This window comes from Callithrix jacchus, chromosome 22 (genome assembly GCF_049354715.1).
Source record: "Callithrix jacchus isolate 240 chromosome 22, calJac240_pri, whole genome shotgun sequence".
NCBI lineage: Eukaryota > Metazoa > Chordata > Mammalia > Primates > Cebidae > Callithrix > Callithrix jacchus.
In genome coordinates, this window is record NC_133523.1 from 21592921 (window position 1) to 21615192 (window position 22272).

Below are 22272 nucleotides of genomic sequence, written 5' to 3' on the forward strand. Positions count from 1 at the left end.
CAACCTGGATAGAAAGGGCAGCGACACGCTGCTGCTTTTCCACGGATCCCTGGGAGTTTCTGTTTCCCCGCCGAGCTCGGGGAAGAAAACGGTGAACGTCATCAGGTCACCACGACTTAGGAAGCCACAGAGAGCTGAGCGACAGGCACCCTTGCGGAGGTCACATACAAAAGTTAAAAAAAAATTAGCCGGGCGTGGTGGCAGACGCCTGTAACCGCAGCGACTTGGGAGGCTGGGGCAGGAGAATTACCGGAACCCGAGGGGTGGAGGTTGCGGTGAGCCGAGATCCGGCCATTGAACTCCAGCCTGGGCGAGAGGGCGAGACTCCGTCTTTTAAAAAAAGAAGAAAAACGAAACAAAACGAAAAACAAAGAAAGACAACACCGCGACCAACAACCACAACCCAGAGGCATTCCAACATATAAAACGCCAGGTCGAAAGGTCGCATCCTGCTTTTGCCTTGTGAGTCATCCTCTTGGCACTCTGCCACGCGTACTTTCCCTCCTTCTCTTCCGCTTCCGAAGCTTCTTCATACACGTTTACTGCTGCTCGGAAACTCTCCTTCTTTACGGCCCTCGGTGGAGTCGTTTCTCCTGAGGAGGCAAGAATCGCGGTTTCTGTAGACTCACACCCCTAGGAATTCCTTTGCCCTAACAGGCAACAGGTAGGAGAAATGAGGGACATCGCCTCGGTGCTGGTCCAGAAATAGGTCACCGTACCGTATCCGGGGAAAGCCCCAAAAAGGGTCATTACCTAGGTGAAGTGCTTAGAAATATATCCCAATACCTCCTGTGGGTAGGACCACGTGAGAAGAGAAGAGTTAAATAGCCTAGAGGCTGTGCTCAGCTGTATGTCCCAATCAGCCCGGTGGGAAAAGCCAAGGCGTAATACGAGAGACAGGTCGTGTAGGTGCTGAGTCAGGTGAAATGTTCCATTTCAGTGTCGGTGGACACTTCCCAGGAAGAAGGGGGCGACACAGGCCACCCAGCAGAAGAGACCAAAAGTATGTCATGATGATACCTGTGGACGAGAACCCAGACAAGGGGACCGCATCGCCTGTGTGCCGGGCCCGGTGACAAGTCACTCTTTCTTTTGTAAGCGCAGCCCAGTCAGGCGAGCACAGTTACCTCACCTGGGTGCTGGGCCCAGAGACAAGCCACATCCGCTCCTGTGGGCAAAGAGCAGGGGTAACAAGACAATCACTGAGAATAGTTGAGTCCCCAGACATGACGTCACAATGGTCTCTGTGGGCAGGGTTCACGCAGGGGACTCACATCACATTGACTGTGGACTCAACAGTGTGTCGCAATGCTTTCTGAGAAGAGGGTCATGACAGAGAAGGAATGTAACTGGATGGCGGGCCCAGCAATATGTTATTGACTCCTATGTGAGCAGATATGAGGCAAGAGAAGGGAATCACAGCATCCTAGTTATGAGCACAGACATATGTCCCAAAGCCCCAAGCATGAGGTGCCAAGGCAGGAGGACAGTGTCACACGACCTAGGTGCTGGGTCCCACCCTACCCCCCACCCTCCGTCCCTCCCTCACTCCCTTCCCCCTCCCTCTCTCCCTTGCGTCCTTCCCTCCCTTCCCTCGTCCCTCCCTCGCGGCCTGGGATCCTCCCCGCTTCTCTACCCGCCTTCCCTCCGGCCTGGAGAAAGCAGCCCTTCCGTTTGCCCGCGGGGTCGTTCGTAGCGGGGCCGTGGGAGGAGTGGTCTCGGGTCTATATTGAGCTGCCAGGCGCTACTCGGTGATGGCGGGGAAGCTGGCGGGGCACCGGTGTGCGAGTGATCGGTGGGCGAATCGGGGAGGCAGAAGAGGGGTGCAGCGGAATGGAGAGCCGGCCTGCCTGGGGACCCGGCCCGGTGTTTCCGGGGGGGGGGGCGAAACGCTCCCTCCGCCCACCCTCCTGAAGTAGGCCGGGTGGCGTGGGGGCAGGGCTGCGAGGAGGGCCGACAGCTCTGCCTGCGCTGGTCCCCAGAAGCGGCCGCGGGCTGCCTGCAGACCCGCGCACGCGCACTAGACCGCCCAGCTCCCGGGCCCTGGGCGGGTTCTGGGGTTCCCTAGATGCTGGGGAGAGAATGACAGCACAGCCCCGCCCTGTGTGCTGTCTCTCACCGGACGGACCTAGAACTGAGGGCTCCCAGGCAGGTCAGCGAAACGGCAAGACAGGCCGCAGGAGCCTCAAATCCATGCACACGCGCGCACGCGCACACCCAGCCGATCACAGGCTGAAGTCGGAAATCACGCTTCAATCGGCCCGAGGGTGACCCCTGTGGGGATGAGACTGCCTCGCGCTCCGTTGCAGGGTTCGCCGTGGGGATATGCCGTCTGTGAACCCCGTGGGTGAAACGAGGACTGGCACGCATCGCATTGAGCTCCCGAAATGCTTTAAGGCTGTGGGGTCCCTCCGTTGGTCCTGGAGGCAGGAGACCGCTCTAATCTCTGCCTATGTCCCTCTGTCCCGTGGTCCCTCTCTCTCCCCCTCTGTTCCACCCTGTTCCCGTCTTTCCCTTTCTTCCTCAGTCCCTCCAAACCTCGGTTTCTTCCTTTCTCTCCCCCTTTCTCTCTTTCTCCTTTTCACCCTCCCTTCGCTCCCTGGGTCCCTCCCTGTGCGTCCCTCCCTGTCCCTCGGTCCCTGCCTCCCTCCCTTCCTCCCTCTCTCCCTTCCGTCCTTTCCTCCCTTCACTCGTCCCTCCCTCTGGTCCTGGGATCCTCTCCCCATCTCTAGCCGCCATCCCTCGCGCCTGGAGAGGGCAGTCCAAGCGTTTGCTCGCGGGGTAGACGGGGTTGGGGGTGGGGGGAAGGGTGGTCTCGGGGCCGCACTGGGCTGCCCGGCGCTGCTCCGTGACGGTGGGAGGGGGAGGCTGGCGGGTTACCGGTGTGCCAGTGATGGGTGGGCGGAGCGGGGAGGCAAGAAGAGGCGTGTCGCGGATTGGAGAGCGGCCCCGCCTTCGGACCCGGCCCGGTGTTTCCCGGGCAAAGCGCCCCCTCTGCCCACCCTCCTGAAGTACGCGGGGTGGCGTGGGGGCAGGGCTGCGAGGAGGGACGACAGCTCTGCCTGCGCTGGTCCCCCGAAGCGCAGCGCCGCGGGCTGCCTGCAGACCCGCGCCGGCGCACTAGACCGCCCAGCTCCCGGGCCCTGGGCGGGCTCTGGGGTCCCCAAGATGCCCGGGATAGAAGGACGGCACAGCCCTGCCCTGTGTGTAGTCTCTCACCGGACGGACGGACCTGGCACTCAGGGATCCCAGACAGGTCAGCGGGAGGGCGAGACGCCAAGACACGCCGCTGGAAGCGGAGCCACACGGTCACCTCACAACGGGAGAGAGGCCACCGCCCTGCCCCCACCCCTCCCCGACCCGCGCGCGCCTTTTAAAGCTCCTCCAGCAGAGCCCGGTATTCTTCCTCGCTGAGGGGTGGCTCCAGGGAAGCGAGCTCTTCCACCTCCTTCAGCTCCCCCAGTGGCTCCGTCTCTAGGAAAGGTCGTGCCTGCTGCTGAAACTCTGGGGTCGACAGGAGCTCGTCCAGCAGGCTGGAGGTGAGCGCAGACGAGCGCTCCTCCGGCTCCTGGAGCGCTTGGGAAGGCGCCTGCAGGGCTGGCATCTGCCCCTGCCAGGCGGAGGCCTCCGGGGGTGCGGGCTGCGGAGGTGGAGGTGGCGCGGCTTGGGGTTCCCCTGCCGCCCCGGCCACCTGGGGCCCCTGGCCCCAGCCCCACCAGGGACCCTGCACACCTCGCCCCTGTGAGTCGGCTTGAGCGGGCCCAAGCTGTCCCACGGAGCACGTCCCCGGCAGGCCGGCGTGCTGCGGCTCCCGCTCCTCGTGGCATCTGCCCGGGTGCGGAGGCCCCGGAAGGCTCTGAGGCTGGGGGAGCGCCACCCCCGAAGGAGCCAGGGCGGCGAACCCGAAAGCCCCGAGGGCCCCGAGCGCCGGGTCAGGTTGCGAGATTCCTTCTGCCTGTGGGGCCTGTCCGTGCAGGAGCAGGGGCACGGCCCCTGCTGCCTGGCTCACGACGGGCCCCTGTGGGAGGGCCCCAGGCGCGCAGGGCACTTGGGGTGCGGGAAGCGCCGCCCCCCACGCCCCGGTGTGGGTGGAGGCGACCCAGGAGCGAGCAGAGGAGCCGCGCCCGCCGGGGGCCGTGTCGCGCGGGCCGCCTGCGGCCGCGGGTCCCCTGCCAGCCCGGCCTGGATGCCTGGCCCTTCGATTCTGAAACCAAATCTGAATCCTGGACTCCGGGAGGCCCGTCTCTCTGGCCAGTTCCTCCCTGGTGGCGAAGTCCGGAAAGCGCTCTCGCTCGAAGGCCCGGAGGAGCACGGCGGTCTGGGACTGGGTCACGGCCGTCCGCTTTCGCCGGCCTTCTGGCGGGCCGCGTGGCCCAGGCCAGGGCCTGGATTCCCGCCGGTGCTGCCTCAGCCGGCGCGATCTCTCGTTCTGAAACCAAATCTGGACCCTGGGCTCCGGAACGCCGATGGCCTGGGCCAGCTGTTCTCTGGTGGCCATGCCCGGGTACGGGTTCCGCTCAAAGGACGCTCGCAGGGCGTCCCTCTGGCTCGGAGTCCAAACGAGCCTCTTTCGCCTTCCTCGCCCTCGGGCCTCCGCCGGGAGAGGGCTGCCGGGAGCTGTGGGGAGAGCCATCGCGGGGAGACCGGGCCGAGTGTCACAGACAGACACAGGCACACAGAGGCCCGGCGGCTCCCGCGCGCCTCAGCCAACCTCTGCTGTGCACCGCACCTGCAGGCAGGTCAAGCCAGGAGTCCGGCCCCGCCAGCCAGGGGCCGCTTTTATAGAGACCTAGCGGCCCCACCCCTTCCTGAATTTGCATGAGCTCCGGGGACCCAGGGCGGGGTAGCCCGCCCTCTCAAGCCGGAAACCACAGGGACACCAGGGCCCTGTGGGGTGGTCGGGGGTGGGGCCTGAGCGGCGGGGGAGGGACACGCGGGGCTTCGGGGGCTGGACCTCTGGGGTTCTCCAGGAATTCTACGGAAACTGGAAGCCTCTCTCCGGGCTCGAACACGTCACCAGGGAGGGTGGCGTGCAGAAGCGAACCCCCGTGACAGGCCTGAGTTTTCCAAGCCCCCCCTCTCCGTCAAGGCGTCCACGTCTGTGGGTGTCGCCGTGGCCGCGACACTCTCACACACGCAGCTGCGTGGATCCGGTTCGTGTTCCTCTAGAAAACGAGAGCGAAGGCACGGAGACAGAAACTCTCCCGGGCAGAGACGGCCTGACGAGGCATTCCTGTTTCCTGCCACACGGGGAGTCTCGGCAACCTGGATAGAAAGGGCAGCGACACGCTGCTGCTTTTCCACGGATCCCTGGGAGTTTCTGTTTCCCCGCCGAGCTCGGGGAAGAAAACGGTGAACGTCATCAGGTCACCACGACTTAGGAAGCCACAGAGAGCTGAGCGACAGGCACCCTTGCGGAGGTCACATACAAAAGTTAAAAAAAAATTAGCCGGGCGTGGTGGCAGACGCCTGTAACCGCAGCGACTTGGGAGGCTGGGGCAGGAGAATTACCGGAACCCGAGGGGTGGAGGTTGCGGTGAGCCGAGATCCGGCCATTGAACTCCAGCCTGGGCGAGAGGGCGAGACTCCGTCTTTTAAAAAAAGAAGAAAAACGAAACAAAACGAAAAACAAAGAAAGACAACACCGCGACCAACAACCACAACCCAGAGGCATTCCAACATATAAAACGCCAGGTCGAAAGGTCGCATCCTGCTTTTGCCTTGTGAGTCATCCTCTTGGCACTCTGCCACGCGTACTTTCCCTCCTTCTCTTCCGCTTCCGAAGCTTCTTCATACACGTTTACTGCTGCTCGGAAACTCTCCTGCTTTACGGCCCTCGGTGGAGTCGTTTCTCCTGAGGAGGCAAGAATCGCGGTTTCTGTAGACTCACACCCCTAGGAATTCCTTTGCCCTAACAGGCAACAGGTAGGAGAAATGAGGGACATCGCCTCGGTGCTGGTCCAGAAATAGGTCACCGTACCGTATCCGGGGAAAGCCCCAAAAAGGGTCATTACCTAGGTGAAGTGCTTAGAAATATATCCCAATACCTCCTGTGGGTAGGACCACGTGAGAAGAGAAGAGTTAAATAGCCTAGAGGCTGTGCTCAGCTGTATGTCCCAATCAGCCCGGTGGGAAAAGCCAAGGCGTAATACGAGAGACAGGTCGTGTAGGTGCTGAGTCAGGTGAAATGTTCCATTTCAGTGTCGGTGGACACTTCCCAGGAAGAAGGGGGCGACACAGGCCACCCAGCAGAAGAGACCAAAAGTATGTCATGATGATACCTGTGGACGAGAACCCAGGCAAGGGGACCGCATCGCCTGTGTGCCGGGCCCGGTGACAAGTCACTCTTTCTTTTGTAAGCGCAGCCCAGTCAGGCGAGCACAGTTACCTCACCTGGGTGCTGGGCCCAGAGACAAGCCACATCCGCTCCTGTGGGCAAAGAGCAGGGGTAACAAGACAATCACTGAGAATAGTTGAGTCCCCAGACATGACGTCACAATGGTCTCTGTGGGCAGGGTTCACGCAGGGGACTCACATCACATTGACTGTGGACTCAACAGTGTGTCGCAATGCTTTCTGAGAAGAGGGTCATGACAGAGAAGGAATGTAACTGGATGGCGGGCCCAGCAATATGTTATTGACTCCTATGTGAGCAGATATGAGGCAAGAGAAGGGAATCACAGCATCCTAGTTATGAGCACAGACATATGTCCCAAAGCCCCAAGCATGAGGTGCCAAGGCAGGAGGACAGTGTCACACGACCTAGGTGCTGGGTCCCACCCTACCCCCCACCCTCCGTCCCTCCCTCACTCCCTTCCCCCTCCCTCTCTCCCTTGCGTCCTTCCCTCCCTTCCCTCGTCCCTCCCTCGCGGCCTGGGATCCTCCCCGCTTCTCTACCCGCCTTCCCTCCGGCCTGGAGAAAGCAGCCCTTCCGTTTGCCCGCGGGGTCGTTCGTAGCGGGGCCGTGGGAGGAGTGGTCTCGGGTCTATATTGAGCTGCCAGGCGCTACTCGGTGATGGCGGGGAAGCTGGCGGGGCACCGGTGTGCGAGTGATCGGTGGGCGAATCGGGGAGGCAGAAGAGGGGTGCAGCGGAATGGAGAGCCGGCCTGCCTGGGGACCCGGCCCGGTGTTTCCGGGGGGGGGGGCGAAACGCTCCCTCCGCCCACCCTCCTGAAGTAGGCCGGGTGGCGTGGGGGCAGGGCTGCGAGGAGGGCCGACAGCTCTGCCTGCGCTGGTCCCCAGAAGCGGCCGCGGGCTGCCTGCAGACCCGCGCACGCGCACTAGACCGCCCAGCTCCCGGGCCCTGGGCGGGTTCTGGGGTTCCCTAGATGCTGGGGAGAGAATGACAGCACAGCCCCGCCCTGTGTGCTGTCTCTCACCGGACGGACCTAGAACTGAGGGCTCCCAGGCAGGTCAGCGAAACGGCAAGACAGGCCGCAGGAGCCTCAAATCCATGCACACGCGCGCACGCGCACACCCAGCCGATCACAGGCTGAAGTCGGAAATCACGCTTCAATCGGCCCGAGGGTGACCCCTGTGGGGATGAGACTGCCTCGCGCTCCGTTGCAGGGTTCGCCGTGGGGATATGCCGTCTGTGAACCCCGTGGGTGAAACGAGGACTGGCACGCATCGCATTGAGCTCCCGAAATGCTTTAAGGCTGTGGGGTCCCTCCGTTGGTCCTGGAGGCAGGAGACCGCTCTAATCTCTGCCTATGTCCCTCTGTCCCGTGGTCCCTCTCTCTCCCCCTCTGTTCCACCCTGTTCCCGTCTTTCCCTTTCTTCCTCAGTCCCTCCAAACCTCGGTTTCTTCCTTTCTCTCCCCCTTTCTCTCTTTCTCCTTTTCACCCTCCCTTCGCTCCCTGGGTCCCTCCCTGTGCGTCCCTCCCTGTCCCTCGGTCCCTGCCTCCCTCCCTTCCTCCCTCTCTCCCTTCCGTCCTTTCCTCCCTTCACTCGTCCCTCCCTCTGGTCCTGGGATCCTCTCCCCATCTCTAGCCGCCATCCCTCGCGCCTGGAGAGGGCAGTCCAAGCGTTTGCTCGCGGGGTAGACGGGGTTGGGGGTGGGGGGAAGGGTGGTCTCGGGGCCGCACTGGGCTGCCCGGCGCTGCTCCGTGACGGTGGGAGGGGGAGGCTGGCGGGTTACCGGTGTGCCAGTGATGGGTGGGCGGAGCGGGGAGGCAAGAAGAGGCGTGTCGCGGATTGGAGAGCGGCCCCGCCTTCGGACCCGGCCCGGTGTTTCCCGGGCAAAGCGCCCCCTCTGCCCACCCTCCTGAAGTACGCGGGGTGGCGTGGGGGCAGGGCTGCGAGGAGGGACGACAGCTCTGCCTGCGCTGGTCCCCCGAAGCGCAGCGCCGCGGGCTGCCTGCAGACCCGCGCCGGCGCACTAGACCGCCCAGCTCCCGGGCCCTGGGCGGGCTCTGGGGTCCCCAAGATGCCCGGGATAGAAGGACGGCACAGCCCTGCCCTGTGTGTAGTCTCTCACCGGACGGACGGACCTGGCACTCAGGGATCCCAGACAGGTCAGCGGGAGGGCGAGACGCCAAGACACGCCGCTGGAAGCGGAGCCACACGGTCACCTCACGGCGGGAGAGAGGCCACCGCCCTGCCCCCACCCCTCCCCGACCCGCGCGCGCCTTTTAAAGCTCCTCCAGCAGAGCCCGGTATTCTTCCTCGCTGAGGGGTGGCTCCAGGGAAGCGAGCTCTTCCACCTCCTTCAGCTCCCCCAGTGGCTCCGTCTCTAGGAAAGGTCGTGCCTGCTGCTGAAACTCTGGGGTCGACAGGAGCTCGTCCAGCAGGCTGGAGGTGAGCGCAGACGAGCGCTCCTCCGGCTCCTGGAGCGCTTGGGAAGGCGCCTGCAGGGCTGGCATCTGCCCCTGCCAGGCGGAGGCCTCCGGGGGTGCGGGCTGCGGAGGTGGAGGTGGCGCGGCTTGGGGTTCCCCTGCCGCCCCGGCCACCTGGGGCCCCTGGCCCCAGCCCCACCAGGGACCCTGCACACCTCGCCCCTGTGAGTCGGCTTGAGCGGGCCCAAGCTGTCCCACGGAGCACGTCCCCGGCAGGCCGGCGTGCTGCGGCTCCCGCTCCTCGTGGCATCTGCCCGGGTGCGGAGGCCCCGGAAGGCTCTGAGGCTGGGGGAGCGCCACCCCCGAAGGAGCCAGGGCGGCGAACCCGAAAGCCCCGAGGGCCCCGAGCGCCGGGTCAGGTTGCGAGATTCCTTCTGCCTGTGGGGCCTGTCCGTGCAGGAGCAGGGGCACGGCCCCTGCTGCCTGGCTCACGACGGGCCCCTGTGGGAGGGCCCCAGGCGCGCAGGGCACTTGGGGTGCGGGAAGCGCCGCCCCCCACGCCCCGGTGTGGGTGGAGGCGACCCAGGAGCGAGCAGAGGAGCCGCGCCCGCCGGGGGCCGTGTCGCGCGGGCCGCCTGCGGCCGCGGGTCCCCTGCCAGCCCGGCCTGGATGCCTGGCCCTTCGATTCTGAAACCAAATCTGAATCCTGGACTCCGGGAGGCCCGTCTCTCTGGCCAGTTCCTCCCTGGTGGCGAAGTCCGGAAAGCGCTCTCGCTCGAAGGCCCGGAGGAGCACGGCGGTCTGGGACTGGGTCACGGCCGTCCGCTTTCGCCGGCCTTCTGGCGGGCCGCGTGGCCCAGGCCAGGGCCTGGATTCCCGCCGGTGCTGCCTCAGCCGGCGCGATCTCTCGTTCTGAAACCAAATCTGGACCCTGGGCTCCGGAACGCCGATGGCCTGGGCCAGCTGTTCTCTGGTGGCCATGCCCGGGTACGGGTTCCGCTCAAAGGACGCTCGCAGGGCGTCCCTCTGGCTCGGAGTCCAAACGAGCCTCTTTCGCCTTCCTCGCCCTCGGGCCTCCGCCGGGAGAGGGCTGCCGGGAGCTGTGGGGAGAGCCATCGCGGGGAGACCGGGCCGAGTGTCACAGACAGACACAGGCACACAGAGGCCCGGCGGCTCCCGCGCGCCTCAGCCAACCTCTGCTGTGCACCGCACCTGCAGGCAGGTCAAGCCAGGAGTCCGGCCCCGCCAGCCAGGGGCCGCTTTTATAGAGACCTAGCGGCCCCACCCCTTCCTGAATTTGCATGAGCTCCGGGGACCCAGGGCGGGGTAGCCCGCCCTCTCAAGCCGGAAACCACAGGGACACCAGGGCCCTGTGGGGTGGTCGGGGGTGGGGCCTGAGCGGCGGGGGAGGGACACGCGGGGCTTCGGGGGCTGGACCTCTGGGGTTCTCCAGGAATTCTACGGAAACTGGAAGCCTCTCTCCGGGCTCGAACACGTCACCAGGGAGGGTGGCGTGCAGAAGCGAACCCCCGTGACAGGCCTGAGTTTTCCAAGCCCCCCCTCTCCGTCAAGGCGTCCACGTCTGTGGGTGTCGCCGTGGCCGCGACACTCTCACACACGCAGCTGCGTGGATCCGGTTCGTGTTCCTCTAGAAAACGAGAGCGAAGGCACGGAGACAGAAACTCTCCCGGGCAGAGACGGCCTGACGAGGCATTCCTGTTTCCTGCCACACGGGGAGTCTCGGCAACCTGGATAGAAAGGGCAGCGACACGCTGCTGCTTTTCCACGGATCCCTGGGAGTTTCTGTTTCCCCGCCGAGCTCGGGGAAGAAAACGGTGAACGTCATCAGGTCACCACGACTTAGGAAGCCACAGAGAGCTGAGCGACAGGCACCCTTGCGGAGGTCACATACAAAAGTTAAAAAAAAATTAGCCGGGCGTGGTGGCAGACGCCTGTAACCGCAGCGACTTGGGAGGCTGGGGCAGGAGAATTACCGGAACCCGAGGGGTGGAGGTTGCGGTGAGCCGAGATCCGGCCATTGAACTCCAGCCTGGGCGAGAGGGCGAGACTCCGTCTTTTAAAAAAAGAAGAAAAACGAAACAAAACGAAAAACAAAGAAAGACAACACCGCGACCAACAACCACAACCCAGAGGCATTCCAACATATAAAACGCCAGGTCGAAAGGTCGCATCCTGCTTTTGCCTTGTGAGTCATCCTCTTGGCACTCTGCCACGCGTACTTTCCCTCCTTCTCTTCCGCTTCCGAAGCTTCTTCATACACGTTTACTGCTGCTCGGAAACTCTCCTGCTTTACGGCCCTCGGTGGAGTCGTTTCTCCTGAGGAGGCAAGAATCGCGGTTTCTGTAGACTCACACCCCTAGGAATTCCTTTGCCCTAACAGGCAACAGGTAGGAGAAATGAGGGACATCGCCTCGGTGCTGGTCCAGAAATAGGTCACCGTACCGTATCCGGGGAAAGCCCCAAAAAGGGTCATTACCTAGGTGAAGTGCTTAGAAATATATCCCAATACCTCCTGTGGGTAGGACCACGTGAGAAGAGAAGAGTTAAATAGCCTAGAGGCTGTGCTCAGCTGTATGTCCCAATCAGCCCGGTGGGAAAAGCCAAGGCGTAATACGAGAGACAGGTCGTGTAGGTGCTGAGTCAGGTGAAATGTTCCATTTCAGTGTCGGTGGACACTTCCCAGGAAGAAGGGGGCGACACAGGCCACCCAGCAGAAGAGACCAAAAGTATGTCATGATGATACCTGTGGACGAGAACCCAGGCAAGGGGACCGCATCGCCTGTGTGCCGGGCCCGGTGACAAGTCACTCTTTCTTTTGTAAGCGCAGCCCAGTCAGGCGAGCACAGTTACCTCACCTGGGTGCTGGGCCCAGAGACAAGCCACATCCGCTCCTGTGGGCAAAGAGCAGGGGTAACAAGACAATCACTGAGAATAGTTGAGTCCCCAGACATGACGTCACAATGGTCTCTGTGGGCAGGGTTCACGCAGGGGACTCACATCACATTGACTGTGGACTCAACAGTGTGTCGCAATGCTTTCTGAGAAGAGGGTCATGACAGAGAAGGAATGTAACTGGATGGCGGGCCCAGCAATATGTTATTGACTCCTATGTGAGCAGATATGAGGCAAGAGAAGGGAATCACAGCATCCTAGTTATGAGCACAGACATATGTCCCAAAGCCCCAAGCATGAGGTGCCAAGGCAGGAGGACAGTGTCACACGACCTAGGTGCTGGGTCCCACCCTACCCCCCACCCTCCGTCCCTCCCTCACTCCCTTCCCCCTCCCTCTCTCCCTTGCGTCCTTCCCTCCCTTCCCTCGTCCCTCCCTCGCGGCCTGGGATCCTCCCCGCTTCTCTACCCGCCTTCCCTCCGGCCTGGAGAAAGCAGCCCTTCCGTTTGCCCGCGGGGTCGTTCGTAGCGGGGCCGTGGGAGGAGTGGTCTCGGGTCTATATTGAGCTGCCAGGCGCTACTCGGTGATGGCGGGGAAGCTGGCGGGGCACCGGTGTGCGAGTGATCGGTGGGCGAATCGGGGAGGCAGAAGAGGGGTGCAGCGGAATGGAGAGCCGGCCTGCCTGGGGACCCGGCCCGGTGTTTCCGGGGGGGGGGGCGAAACGCTCCCTCCGCCCACCCTCCTGAAGTAGGCCGGGTGGCGTGGGGGCAGGGCTGCGAGGAGGGCCGACAGCTCTGCCTGCGCTGGTCCCCAGAAGCGGCCGCGGGCTGCCTGCAGACCCGCGCACGCGCACTAGACCGCCCAGCTCCCGGGCCCTGGGCGGGTTCTGGGGTTCCCTAGATGCTGGGGAGAGAATGACAGCACAGCCCCGCCCTGTGTGCTGTCTCTCACCGGACGGACCTAGAACTGAGGGCTCCCAGGCAGGTCAGCGAAACGGCAAGACAGGCCGCAGGAGCCTCAAATCCATGCACACGCGCGCACGCGCACACCCAGCCGATCACAGGCTGAAGTCGGAAATCACGCTTCAATCGGCCCGAGGGTGACCCCTGTGGGGATGAGACTGCCTCGCGCTCCGTTGCAGGGTTCGCCGTGGGGATATGCCGTCTGTGAACCCCGTGGGTGAAACGAGGACTGGCACGCATCGCATTGAGCTCCCGAAATGCTTTAAGGCTGTGGGGTCCCTCCGTTGGTCCTGGAGGCAGGAGACCGCTCTAATCTCTGCCTATGTCCCTCTGTCCCGTGGTCCCTCTCTCTCCCCCTCTGTTCCACCCTGTTCCCGTCTTTCCCTTTCTTCCTCAGTCCCTCCAAACCTCGGTTTCTTCCTTTCTCTCCCCCTTTCTCTCTTTCTCCTTTTCACCCTCCCTTCGCTCCCTGGGTCCCTCCCTGTGCGTCCCTCCCTGTCCCTCGGTCCCTGCCTCCCTCCCTTCCTCCCTCTCTCCCTTCCGTCCTTTCCTCCCTTCACTCGTCCCTCCCTCTGGTCCTGGGATCCTCTCCCCATCTCTAGCCGCCATCCCTCGCGCCTGGAGAGGGCAGTCCAAGCGTTTGCTCGCGGGGTAGACGGGGTTGGGGGTGGGGGGAAGGGTGGTCTCGGGGCCGCACTGGGCTGCCCGGCGCTGCTCCGTGACGGTGGGAGGGGGAGGCTGGCGGGTTACCGGTGTGCCAGTGATGGGTGGGCGGAGCGGGGAGGCAAGAAGAGGCGTGTCGCGGATTGGAGAGCGGCCCCGCCTTCGGACCCGGCCCGGTGTTTCCCGGGCAAAGCGCCCCCTCTGCCCACCCTCCTGAAGTACGCGGGGTGGCGTGGGGGCAGGGCTGCGAGGAGGGACGACAGCTCTGCCTGCGCTGGTCCCCCGAAGCGCAGCGCCGCGGGCTGCCTGCAGACCCGCGCCGGCGCACTAGACCGCCCAGCTCCCGGGCCCTGGGCGGGCTCTGGGGTCCCCAAGATGCCCGGGATAGAAGGACGGCACAGCCCTGCCCTGTGTGTAGTCTCTCACCGGACGGACGGACCTGGCACTCAGGGATCCCAGACAGGTCAGCGGGAGGGCGAGACGCCAAGACACGCCGCTGGAAGCGGAACCACACGGTCACCTCACGGCGGGAGAGAGGGCACCCCCCTGCCCCCACCCCTCCCCGACCCGCGCGCGCCTTTTAAAGCTCCTCCAGCAGAGCCCGGTATTCTTCCTCGCTGAGGGGTGGCTCCAGGGAAGCGAGCTCTTCCACCTCCTTCAGCTCCCCCAGTGGCTCCGTCTCTAGGAAAGGTCGTGCCTGCTGCTGAAACTCTGGGGTCGACAGGAGCTCGTCCAGCAGGCTGGAGGTGAGCGCAGATGAGCGCTCCTCCGGCTCCTGGAGCGCTTGGGAAGGCGCCTGCAGGGCTGGCATCTGCCCCTGCCAGGCGGAGGCCTCCGGGGGTGCGGGCTGCGGAGGTGGAGGTGGCGCGGCTTGGGGTTCCCCTGCCGCCCCGGCCACCTGGGGCCCCTGGCCCCAGCCCCACCAGGGACCCTGCACACCTCGCCCCTGTGAGTCGGCTTGAGCGGGCCCAAGCTGTCCCACGGAGCACGTCCCCGGCAGGCCGGCGTGCTGCGGCTCCCGCTCCTCGTGGCATCTGCCCGGGTGCGGAGGCCCCGGAAGGCTCTGAGGCTGGGGGAGCGCCACCCCCGAAGGAGCCAGGGCGGCGAACCCGAAAGCCCCGAGGGCCCCGAGCGCCGGGTCAGGTTGCGAGATTCCTTCTGCCTGTGGGGCCTGTCCGTGCAGGAGCAGGGGCAGGGCCCCTGCTGCCTGGCTCACGACGGGCCCCTGTGGGAGGGCCCCAGGCGCGCAGGGCACTTGGGGTGCGGGAAGCGCCGCCCCCCACGCCCCGGTGTGGGTGGAGGCGACCCAGGAGCGAGCAGAGGAGCCGCGCCCGCCGGGGGCCGTGTCGCGCGGGCCACCTGCGGCCGCGGGTCCCCTGCCAGCCCGGCCTGGATGCCTGGCCCTTCGATTCTGAAACCAAATCTGAATCCTGGACTCCGGGAGGCCCGTCTCTCTGGCCAGTTCCTCCCTGGTGGCGAAGTCCGGAAAGCGCTCTCGCTCGAAGGCCCGGAGGAGCACGGCGGTCTGGGACTGGGTCACGGCCGTCCGCTTTCGCCGGCCTTCTGGCGGGCCGCGTGGCCCAGGCCAGGGCCTGGATTCCCGCCGGTGCTGCCTCAGCCGGCGCGATCTCTCGTTCTGAAACCAAATCTGGACCCTGGGCTCCGGAACGCCGATGGCCTGGGCCAGCTGTTCTCTGGTGGCCATGCCCGGGTACGGGTTCCGCTCAAAGGACGCTCGCAGGGCGTCCCTCTGGCTCGGAGTCCAAACGAGCCTCTTTCGCCTTCCTCGCCCTCGGGCCTCCGCCGGGAGAGGGCTGCCGGGAGCTGTGGGGAGAGCCATCGCGGGGAGACCGGGCCGAGTGTCACAGACAGACACAGGCACACAGAGGCCCGGCGGCTCCCGCGCGCCTCAGCCCACCTCTGCTGTGCACCGCACCTGCAGGCAGGTCAAGCCAGGAGTCCGGCCCCGCCAGCCAGGGGCCGCTTTTATAGAGACCTAGCGGCCCCACCCCTTCCTGAATTTGCATGAGCTCCGGGGACCCAGGGCGGGGTAGCCCGCCCTCTCAAGCCGGAAACCACAGGGACACCAGGGCCCTGTGGGGTGGTCGGGGGTGGGGCCTGAGCGGCGGGGGTGGGACACGCGGGGCTTCGGGGGCTGGACCTCTGGGGTTCTCCAGGAATTCTACGGAAACTGGAAGCCTCTCTCCGGGCTCGAACACGTCACCAGGGAGGGTGGCGTGCAGAAGCGAACCCCCGTGACAGGCCTGAGTTTTCCAAGCCCCCCCTCTCCGTCAAGGCGTCCACGTCTGTGGGTGTCGCCGTGGCCGCGACACTCTCACACACGCAGCTGCGTGGATCCGGTTCGTGTTCCTCTAGAAAACGAGAGCGAAGGCACGGAGACAGAAACTCTCCCGGGCAGAGACGGCCTGACGAGGCATTCCTGTTTCCTGCCACACGGGGAGTCTCGGCAACCTGGATAGAAAGGGCAGCGACACGCTGCTGCTTTTCCACGGATCCCTGGGAGTTTCTGTTTCCCCGCCGAGCTCGGGGAAGAAAACGGTGAACGTCATCAGGTCACCACGACTTAGGAAGCCACAGAGAGCTGAGCGACAGGCACCCTTGCGGAGGTCACATACAAAAGTTAAAAAAAAATTAGCCGGGCGTGGTGGCAGACGCCTGTAACCGCAGCGACTTGGGAGGCTGGGGCAGGAGAATTACCGGAACCCGAGGGGTGGAGGTTGCGGTGAGCCGAGATCCGGCCATTGAACTCCAGCCTGGGCGAGAGGGCGAGACTCCGTCTTTTAAAAAAAGAAGAAAAACGAAACAAAACGAAAAACAAAGAAAGACAACACCGCGACCAACAACCACAACCCAGAGGCATTCCAACATATAAAACGCCAGGTCGAAAGGTCGCATCCTGCTTTTGCCTTGTGAGTCATCCTCTTGGCACTCTGCCACGCGTACTTTCCCTCCTTCTCTTCCGCTTCCGAAGCTTCTTCATACACGTTTACTGCTGCTCGGAAACTCTCCTGCTTTACGGCCCTCGGTGGAGTCGTTTCTCCTGAGGAGGCAAGAATCGCGGTTTCTGTAGACTCACACCCCTAGGAATTCCTTTGCCCTAACAGGCAACAGGTAGGAGAAATGAGGGACATCGCCTCGGTGCTGGTCCAGAAATAGGTCACCGTACCGTATCCGGGGAAAGCCCCAAAAAGGGTCATTACCTAGGTGAAGTGCTTAGAAATATATCCCAATACCTCCTGTGGGTAGGACCACGTGAGAAGAGAAGAGTTAAATAGCCTAGAGGCTGTGCTCAGCTGTATGTCCCAATCAGCCCGGTGGGAAAAGCCAAGGCGTAATACGAGAGACAGGTCGTGTAGGTGCTGAGTCAGGTGAAATGTTCCATTTCAGTGTCGGTGGACACTTCCCAGGAAGAAGGGGGCGACACAGGCCACCCAGCAGAAGAGACCAAAAGTATGTCATGATGATACCTGTGGACGAGAACCCAGACAAGGGGACCGCATCGCCTGTGTGCCGGGCCCGGTGACAAGTCACTCTTTCTTTTGTAAGTGCAGCCCAGTCAGGCGAGCACAGTTACCTCACCTGGGTGCTGGGCCCAGAGACAAGCCACATCCGCTCCTGTGGGCAAAGAGCAGGGGTAACAAGACAATCACTGAGAATAGTTGAGTCCCCAGACATGACGTCACAATGGTCTCTGTGGGCAGGGTTCACGCAGGGGACTCACATCACATTGACTGTGGACTCAACAGTGTGTCGCAATGCTTTCTGAGAAGAGGGTCATGACAGAGAAGGAATGTAACTGGATGGCGGGCCCAGCAATATGTTATTGACTCCTATGTGAGCAGATATGAGGCAAGAGAAGGGAATCACAGCATCCTAGTTATGAGCACAGACATATGTCCCAAAGCCCCAAGCATGAGGTGCCAAGGCAGGAGGACAGTGTCACACGACCTAGGTGCTGGGTCCCACCCTACCCCCCACCCTCCGTCCCTCCCTCACTCCCTTCCCCCTCCCTCTCTCCCTTGCGTCCTTCCCTCCCTTCCCTCGTCCCTCCCTCGCGGCCTGGGATCCTCCCCGCTTCTCTACCCGCCTTCCCTCCGGCCTGGAGAAAGCAGCCCTTCCGTTTGCCCGCGGGGTCGTTCGTAGCGGGGCCGTGGGAGGAGTGGTCTCGGGTCTATATTGAGCTGCCAGGCGCTACTCGGTGATGGCGGGGAAGCTGGCGGGGCACCGGTGTGCGAGTGATCGGTGGGCGAATCGGGGAGGCAGAAGAGGGGTGCAGCGGAATGGAGAGCCGGCCTGCCTGGGGACCCGGCCCGGTGTTTCCGGGGGGGGGGGGCGAAACGCTCCCTCCGCCCACCCTCCTGAAGTAGGCCGGGTGGCGTGGGGGCAGGGCTGCGAGGAGGGCCGACAGCTCTGCCTGCGCTGGTCCCCAGAAGCGGCCGCGGGCTGCCTGCAGACCCGCGCACGCGCACTAGACCGCCCAGCTCCCGGGCCCTGGGCGGGTTCTGGGGTTCCCTAGATGCTGGGGAGAGAATGACAGCACAGCCCCGCCCTGTGTGCTGTCTCTCACCGGACGGACCTAGAACTGAGGGCTCCCAGGCAGGTCAGCGAAACGGCAAGACAGGCCGCAGGAGCCTCAAATCCATGCACACGCGCGCACGCGCACACCCAGCCGATCACAGGCTGAAGTCGGAAATCACGCTTCAATCGGCCCGAGGGTGACCCCTGTGGGGATGAGACTGCCTCGCGCTCCGTTGCAGGGTTCGCCGTGGGGATATGCCGTCTGTGAACCCCGTGGGTGAAACGAGGACTGGCACGCATCGCATTGAGCTCCCGAAATGCTTTAAGGCTGTGGGGTCCCTCCGTTGGTCCTGGAGGCAGGAGACCGCTCTAATCTCTGCCTATGTCCCTCTGTCCCGTGGTCCCTCTCTCTCCCCCTCTGTTCCACCCTGTTCCCGTCTTTCCCTTTCTTCCTCAGTCCCTCCAAACCTCGGTTTCTTCCTTTCTCTCCCCCTTTCTCTCTTTCTCCTTTTCACCCTCCCTTCGCTCCCTGGGTCCCTCCCTGTGCGTCCCTCCCTGTCCCTCGGTCCCTGCCTCCCTCCCTTCCTCCCTCTCTCCCTTCCGTCCTTTCCTCCCTTCACTCGTCCCTCCCTCTGGTCCTGGGATCCTCTCCCCATCTCTAGCCGCCATCCCTCGCGCCTGGAGAGGGCAGTCCAAGCGTTTGCTCGCGGGGTAGACGGGGTTGGGGGTGGGGGGAAGGGTGGTCTCGGGGCCGCACTGGGCTGCCCGGCGCTGCTCCGTGACGGTGGGAGGGGGAGGCTGGCGGGTTACCGGTGTGCCAGTGATGGGTGGGCGGAGCGGGGAGGCAAGAAGAGGCGTGTCGCGGATTGGAGAGCGGCCCCGCCTTCGGACCCGGCCCGGTGTTTCCCGGGCAAAGCGCCCCCTCTGCCCACCCTCCTGAAGTACGCGGGGTGGCGTGGGGGCAGGGCTGCGAGGAGGGACGACAGCTCTGCCTGCGCTGGTCCCCCGAAGCGCAGCGCCGCGGGCTGCCTGCAGACCCGCGCCGGCGCACTAGACCGCCCAGCTCCCGGGCCCTGGGCGGGCTCTGGGGTCCCCAAGATGCCCGGGATAGAAGGACGGCACAGCCCTGCCCTGTGTGTAGTCTCTCACCGGACGGACGGACCTGGCACTCAGGGATCCCAGACAGGTCAGCGGGAGGGCGAGACGCCAAGACACGCCGCTGGAAGCGGAGCCACACGGTCACCTCACGGCGGGAGAGAGGCCACCGCCCTGCCCCCACCCCTCCCCGACCCGCGCGCGCCTTTTAAAGCTCCTCCAGCAGAGCCCGGTATTCTTCCTCGCTGAGGGGTGGCTCCAGGGAAGCGAGCTCTTCCACCTCCTTCAGCTCCCCCAGTGGCTCCGTCTCTAGGAAAGGTCGTGCCTGCTGCTGAAACTCTGGGGTCGACAGGAGCTCGTCCAGCAGGCTGGAGGTGAGCGCAGACGAGCGCTCCTCCGGCTCCTGGAGCGCTTGGGAAGGCGCCTGCAGGGCTGGCATCTGCCCCTGCCAGGCGGAGGCCTCCGGGGGTGCGGGCTGCGGAGGTGGAGGTGGCGCGGCTTGGGGTTCCCCTGCCGCCCCGGCCACCTGGGGCCCCTGGCCCCAGCCCCACCAGGGACCCTGCACACCTCGCCCCTGTGAGTCGGCTTGAGCGGGCCCAAGCTGTCCCACGGAGCACGTCCCCGGCAGGCCGGCGTGCTGCGGCTCCCGCTCCTCGTGGCATCTGCCCGGGTGCGGAGGCCCCGGAAGGCTCTGAGGCTGGGGGAGCGCCACCCCCGAAGGAGCCAGGGCGGCGAACCCGAAAGCCCCGAGGGCCCCGAGCGCCGGGTCAGGTTGCGAGATTCCTTCTGCCTGTGGGGCCTGTCCGTGCAGGAGCAGGGGCACGGCCCCTGCTGCCTGGCTCACGACGGGCCCCTGTGGGAGGGCCCCAGGCGCGCAGGGCACTTGGGGTGCGGGAAGCGCCGCCCCCCACGCCCCGGTGTGGGTGGAGGCGACCCAGGAGCGAGCAGAGGAGCCGCGCCCGCCGGGGGCCGTGTCGCGCGGGCCGCCTGCGGCCGCGGGTCCCCTGCCAGCCCGGCCTGGATGCCTGGCCCTTCGATTCTGAAACCAAATCTGAATCCTGGACTCCGGGAGGCCCGTCTCTCTGGCCAGTTCCTCCCTGGTGGCGAAGTCCGGAAAGCGCTCTCGCTCGAAGGCCCGGAGGAGCACGGCGGTCTGGGACTGGGTCACGGCCGTCCGCTTTCGCCGGCCTTCTGGCGGGCCGCGTGGCCCAGGCCAGGGCCTGGATTCCCGCCGGTGCTGCCTCAGCCGGCGCGATCTCTCGTTCTGAAACCAAATCTGGACCCTGGGCTCCGGAACGCCGATGGCCTGGGCCAGCTGTTCTCTGGTGGCCATGCCCGGGTACGGGTTCCGCTCAAAGGACGCTCGCAGGGCGTCCCTCTGGCTCGGAGTCCAAACGAGCCTCTTTCGCCTTCCTCGCCCTCGGGCCTCCGCCGGGAGAGGGCTGCCGGGAGCTGTGGGGAGAGCCATCGCGGGGAGACCGGGCCGAGTGTCACAGACAGACACAGGCACACAGAGGCCCGGCGGCTCCCGCGCGCCTCAGCCCACCTCTGCTGTGCACCGCACCTGCAGGCAGGTCAAGCCAGGAGTCCGGCCCCGCCAGCCAGGGGCCGCTTTTATAGAGACCTAGCGGCCCCACCCCTTCCTGAATTTGCATGAGCTCCGGGGACCCAGGGCGGGGTAGCCCGCCCTCTCAAGCCGGAAACCACAGGGACACCAGGGCCCTGTGGGGTGGTCGGGGGTGGGGCCTGAGCGGCGGGGGAGGGACACGCGGGGCTTCGGGGGCTGGACCTCTGGGGTTCTCCAGGAATTCTACGGAAACTGGAAGCCTCTCTCCGGGCTCGAACACGTCACCAGGGAGGGTGGCGTGCAGAAGCGAACCCCCGTGACAGGCCTGAGTTTTCCAAGCCCCCCCTCTCCGTCAAGGCGTCCACGTCTGTGGGTGTCGCCGTGGCCGCGACACTCTCACACACGCAGCTGCGTGGATCCGGTTCGTGTTCCTCTAGAAAACGAGAGCGAAGGCACGGAGACAGAAACTCTCCCGGGCAGAGACGGCCTGACGAGGCATTCCTGTTTCCTGCCACACGGGGAGTCTCGGCAACCTGGATAGAAAGGGCAGCGACACGCTGCTGCTTTTCCACGGATCCCTGGGAGTTTCTGTTTCCCCGCCGAGCTCGGGGAAGAAAACGGTGAACGTCATCAGGTCACCACGACTTAGGAAGCCACAGAGAGCTGAGCGACAGGCACCCTTGCGGAGGTCACATACAAAAGTTAAAAAAAAATTAGCCGGGCGTGGTGGCAGACGCCTGTAACCGCAGCGACTTGGGAGGCTGGGGCAGGAGAATTACCGGAACCCGAGGGGTGGAGGTTGCGGTGAGCCGAGATCCGGCCATTGAACTCCAGCCTGGGCGAGAGGGCGAGACTCCGTCTTTTAAAAAAAGAAGAAAAACGAAACAAAACGAAAAACAAAGAAAGACAACACCGCGACCAACAACCACAACCCAGAGGCATTCCAACATATAAAACGCCAGGTCGAAAGGTCGCATCCTGCTTTTGCCTTGTGAGTCATCCTCTTGGCACTCTGCCACGCGTACTTTCCCTCCTTCTCTTCCGCTTCCGAAGCTTCTTCATACACGTTTACTGCTGCTCGGAAACTCTCCTGCTTTACGGCCCTCGGTGGAGTCGTTTCTCCTGAGGAGGCAAGAATCGCGGTTTCTGTAGACTCACACCCCTAGGAATTCCTTTGCCCTAACAGGCAACAGGTAGGAGAAATGAGGGACATCGCCTCGGTGCTGGTCCAGAAATAGGTCACCGTACCGTATCCGGGGAAAGCCCCAAAAAGGGTCATTACCTAGGTGAAGTGCTTAGAAATATATCCCAATACCTCCTGTGGGTAGGACCACGTGAGAAGAGAAGAGTTAAATAGCCTAGAGGCTGTGCTCAGCTGTATGTCCCAATCAGCCCGGTGGGAAAAGCCAAGGCGTAATACGAGAGACAGGTCGTGTAGGTGCTGAGTCAGGTGAAATGTTCCATTTCAGTGTCGGTGGACACTTCCCAGGAAGAAGGGGGCGACACAGGCCACCCAGCAGAAGAGACCAAAAGTATGTCATGATGATACCTGTGGACGAGAACCCAGACAAGGGGACCGCATCGCCTGTGTGCCGGGCCCGGTGACAAGTCACTCTTTCTTTTGTAAGCGCAGCCCAGTCAGGCGAGCACAGTTACCTCACCTGGGTGCTGGGCCCAGAGACAAGCCACATCCGCTCCTGTGGGCAAAGAGCAGGGGTAACAAGACAATCACTGAGAATAGTTGAGTCCCCAGACA

The 22272-nt window shown here is 64.0% G+C and overlaps 4 protein-coding genes across 4 annotated transcripts; all 4 read right to left on the reverse strand.

Annotated features, from left to right (window-relative positions):
- Window positions 1-3373: 3373 nt before the first annotated feature.
- Window positions 3374-4677, reverse strand: LOC144580868 (double homeobox protein 4-like protein 4). Its single transcript, XM_078360941.1, has one exon. The coding sequence runs from the start codon at window positions 4631-4633 to the stop codon at window positions 3374-3376; it is 1260 nt and encodes a 419-aa protein (XP_078217067.1). The 5' UTR covers window positions 4634-4677.
- Window positions 4678-8634: 3957 nt separating this feature from the next.
- LOC144580872 (double homeobox protein 4-like protein 4) lies at window positions 8635-9938 on the reverse strand. Its single transcript, XM_078360945.1, has one exon. The coding sequence runs from the start codon at window positions 9892-9894 to the stop codon at window positions 8635-8637; it is 1260 nt and encodes a 419-aa protein (XP_078217071.1). The 5' UTR covers window positions 9895-9938.
- A 4058-nt stretch (window positions 9939-13996) lies between these two features.
- LOC128928105 (uncharacterized) lies at window positions 13997-18154 on the reverse strand. The gene is given in 9 exon segments (XM_078359599.1): window positions 13997-14148; window positions 14151-14260; window positions 14262-14405; window positions 14407-15223; window positions 15580-15787; window positions 16243-16376; window positions 16916-16951; window positions 17424-17855; window positions 17986-18154. Coding segments are annotated over 9 exon segments (2202 nt in total).
- A 1003-nt stretch (window positions 18155-19157) lies between these two features.
- On the reverse strand, window positions 19158-20417 carry LOC144580884 (double homeobox protein 4-like protein 4). Its single transcript, XM_078361086.1, has one exon. The coding sequence runs from the start codon at window positions 20415-20417 to the stop codon at window positions 19158-19160; it is 1260 nt and encodes a 419-aa protein (XP_078217212.1).
- Window positions 20418-22272: the final 1855 nt, after the last annotated feature.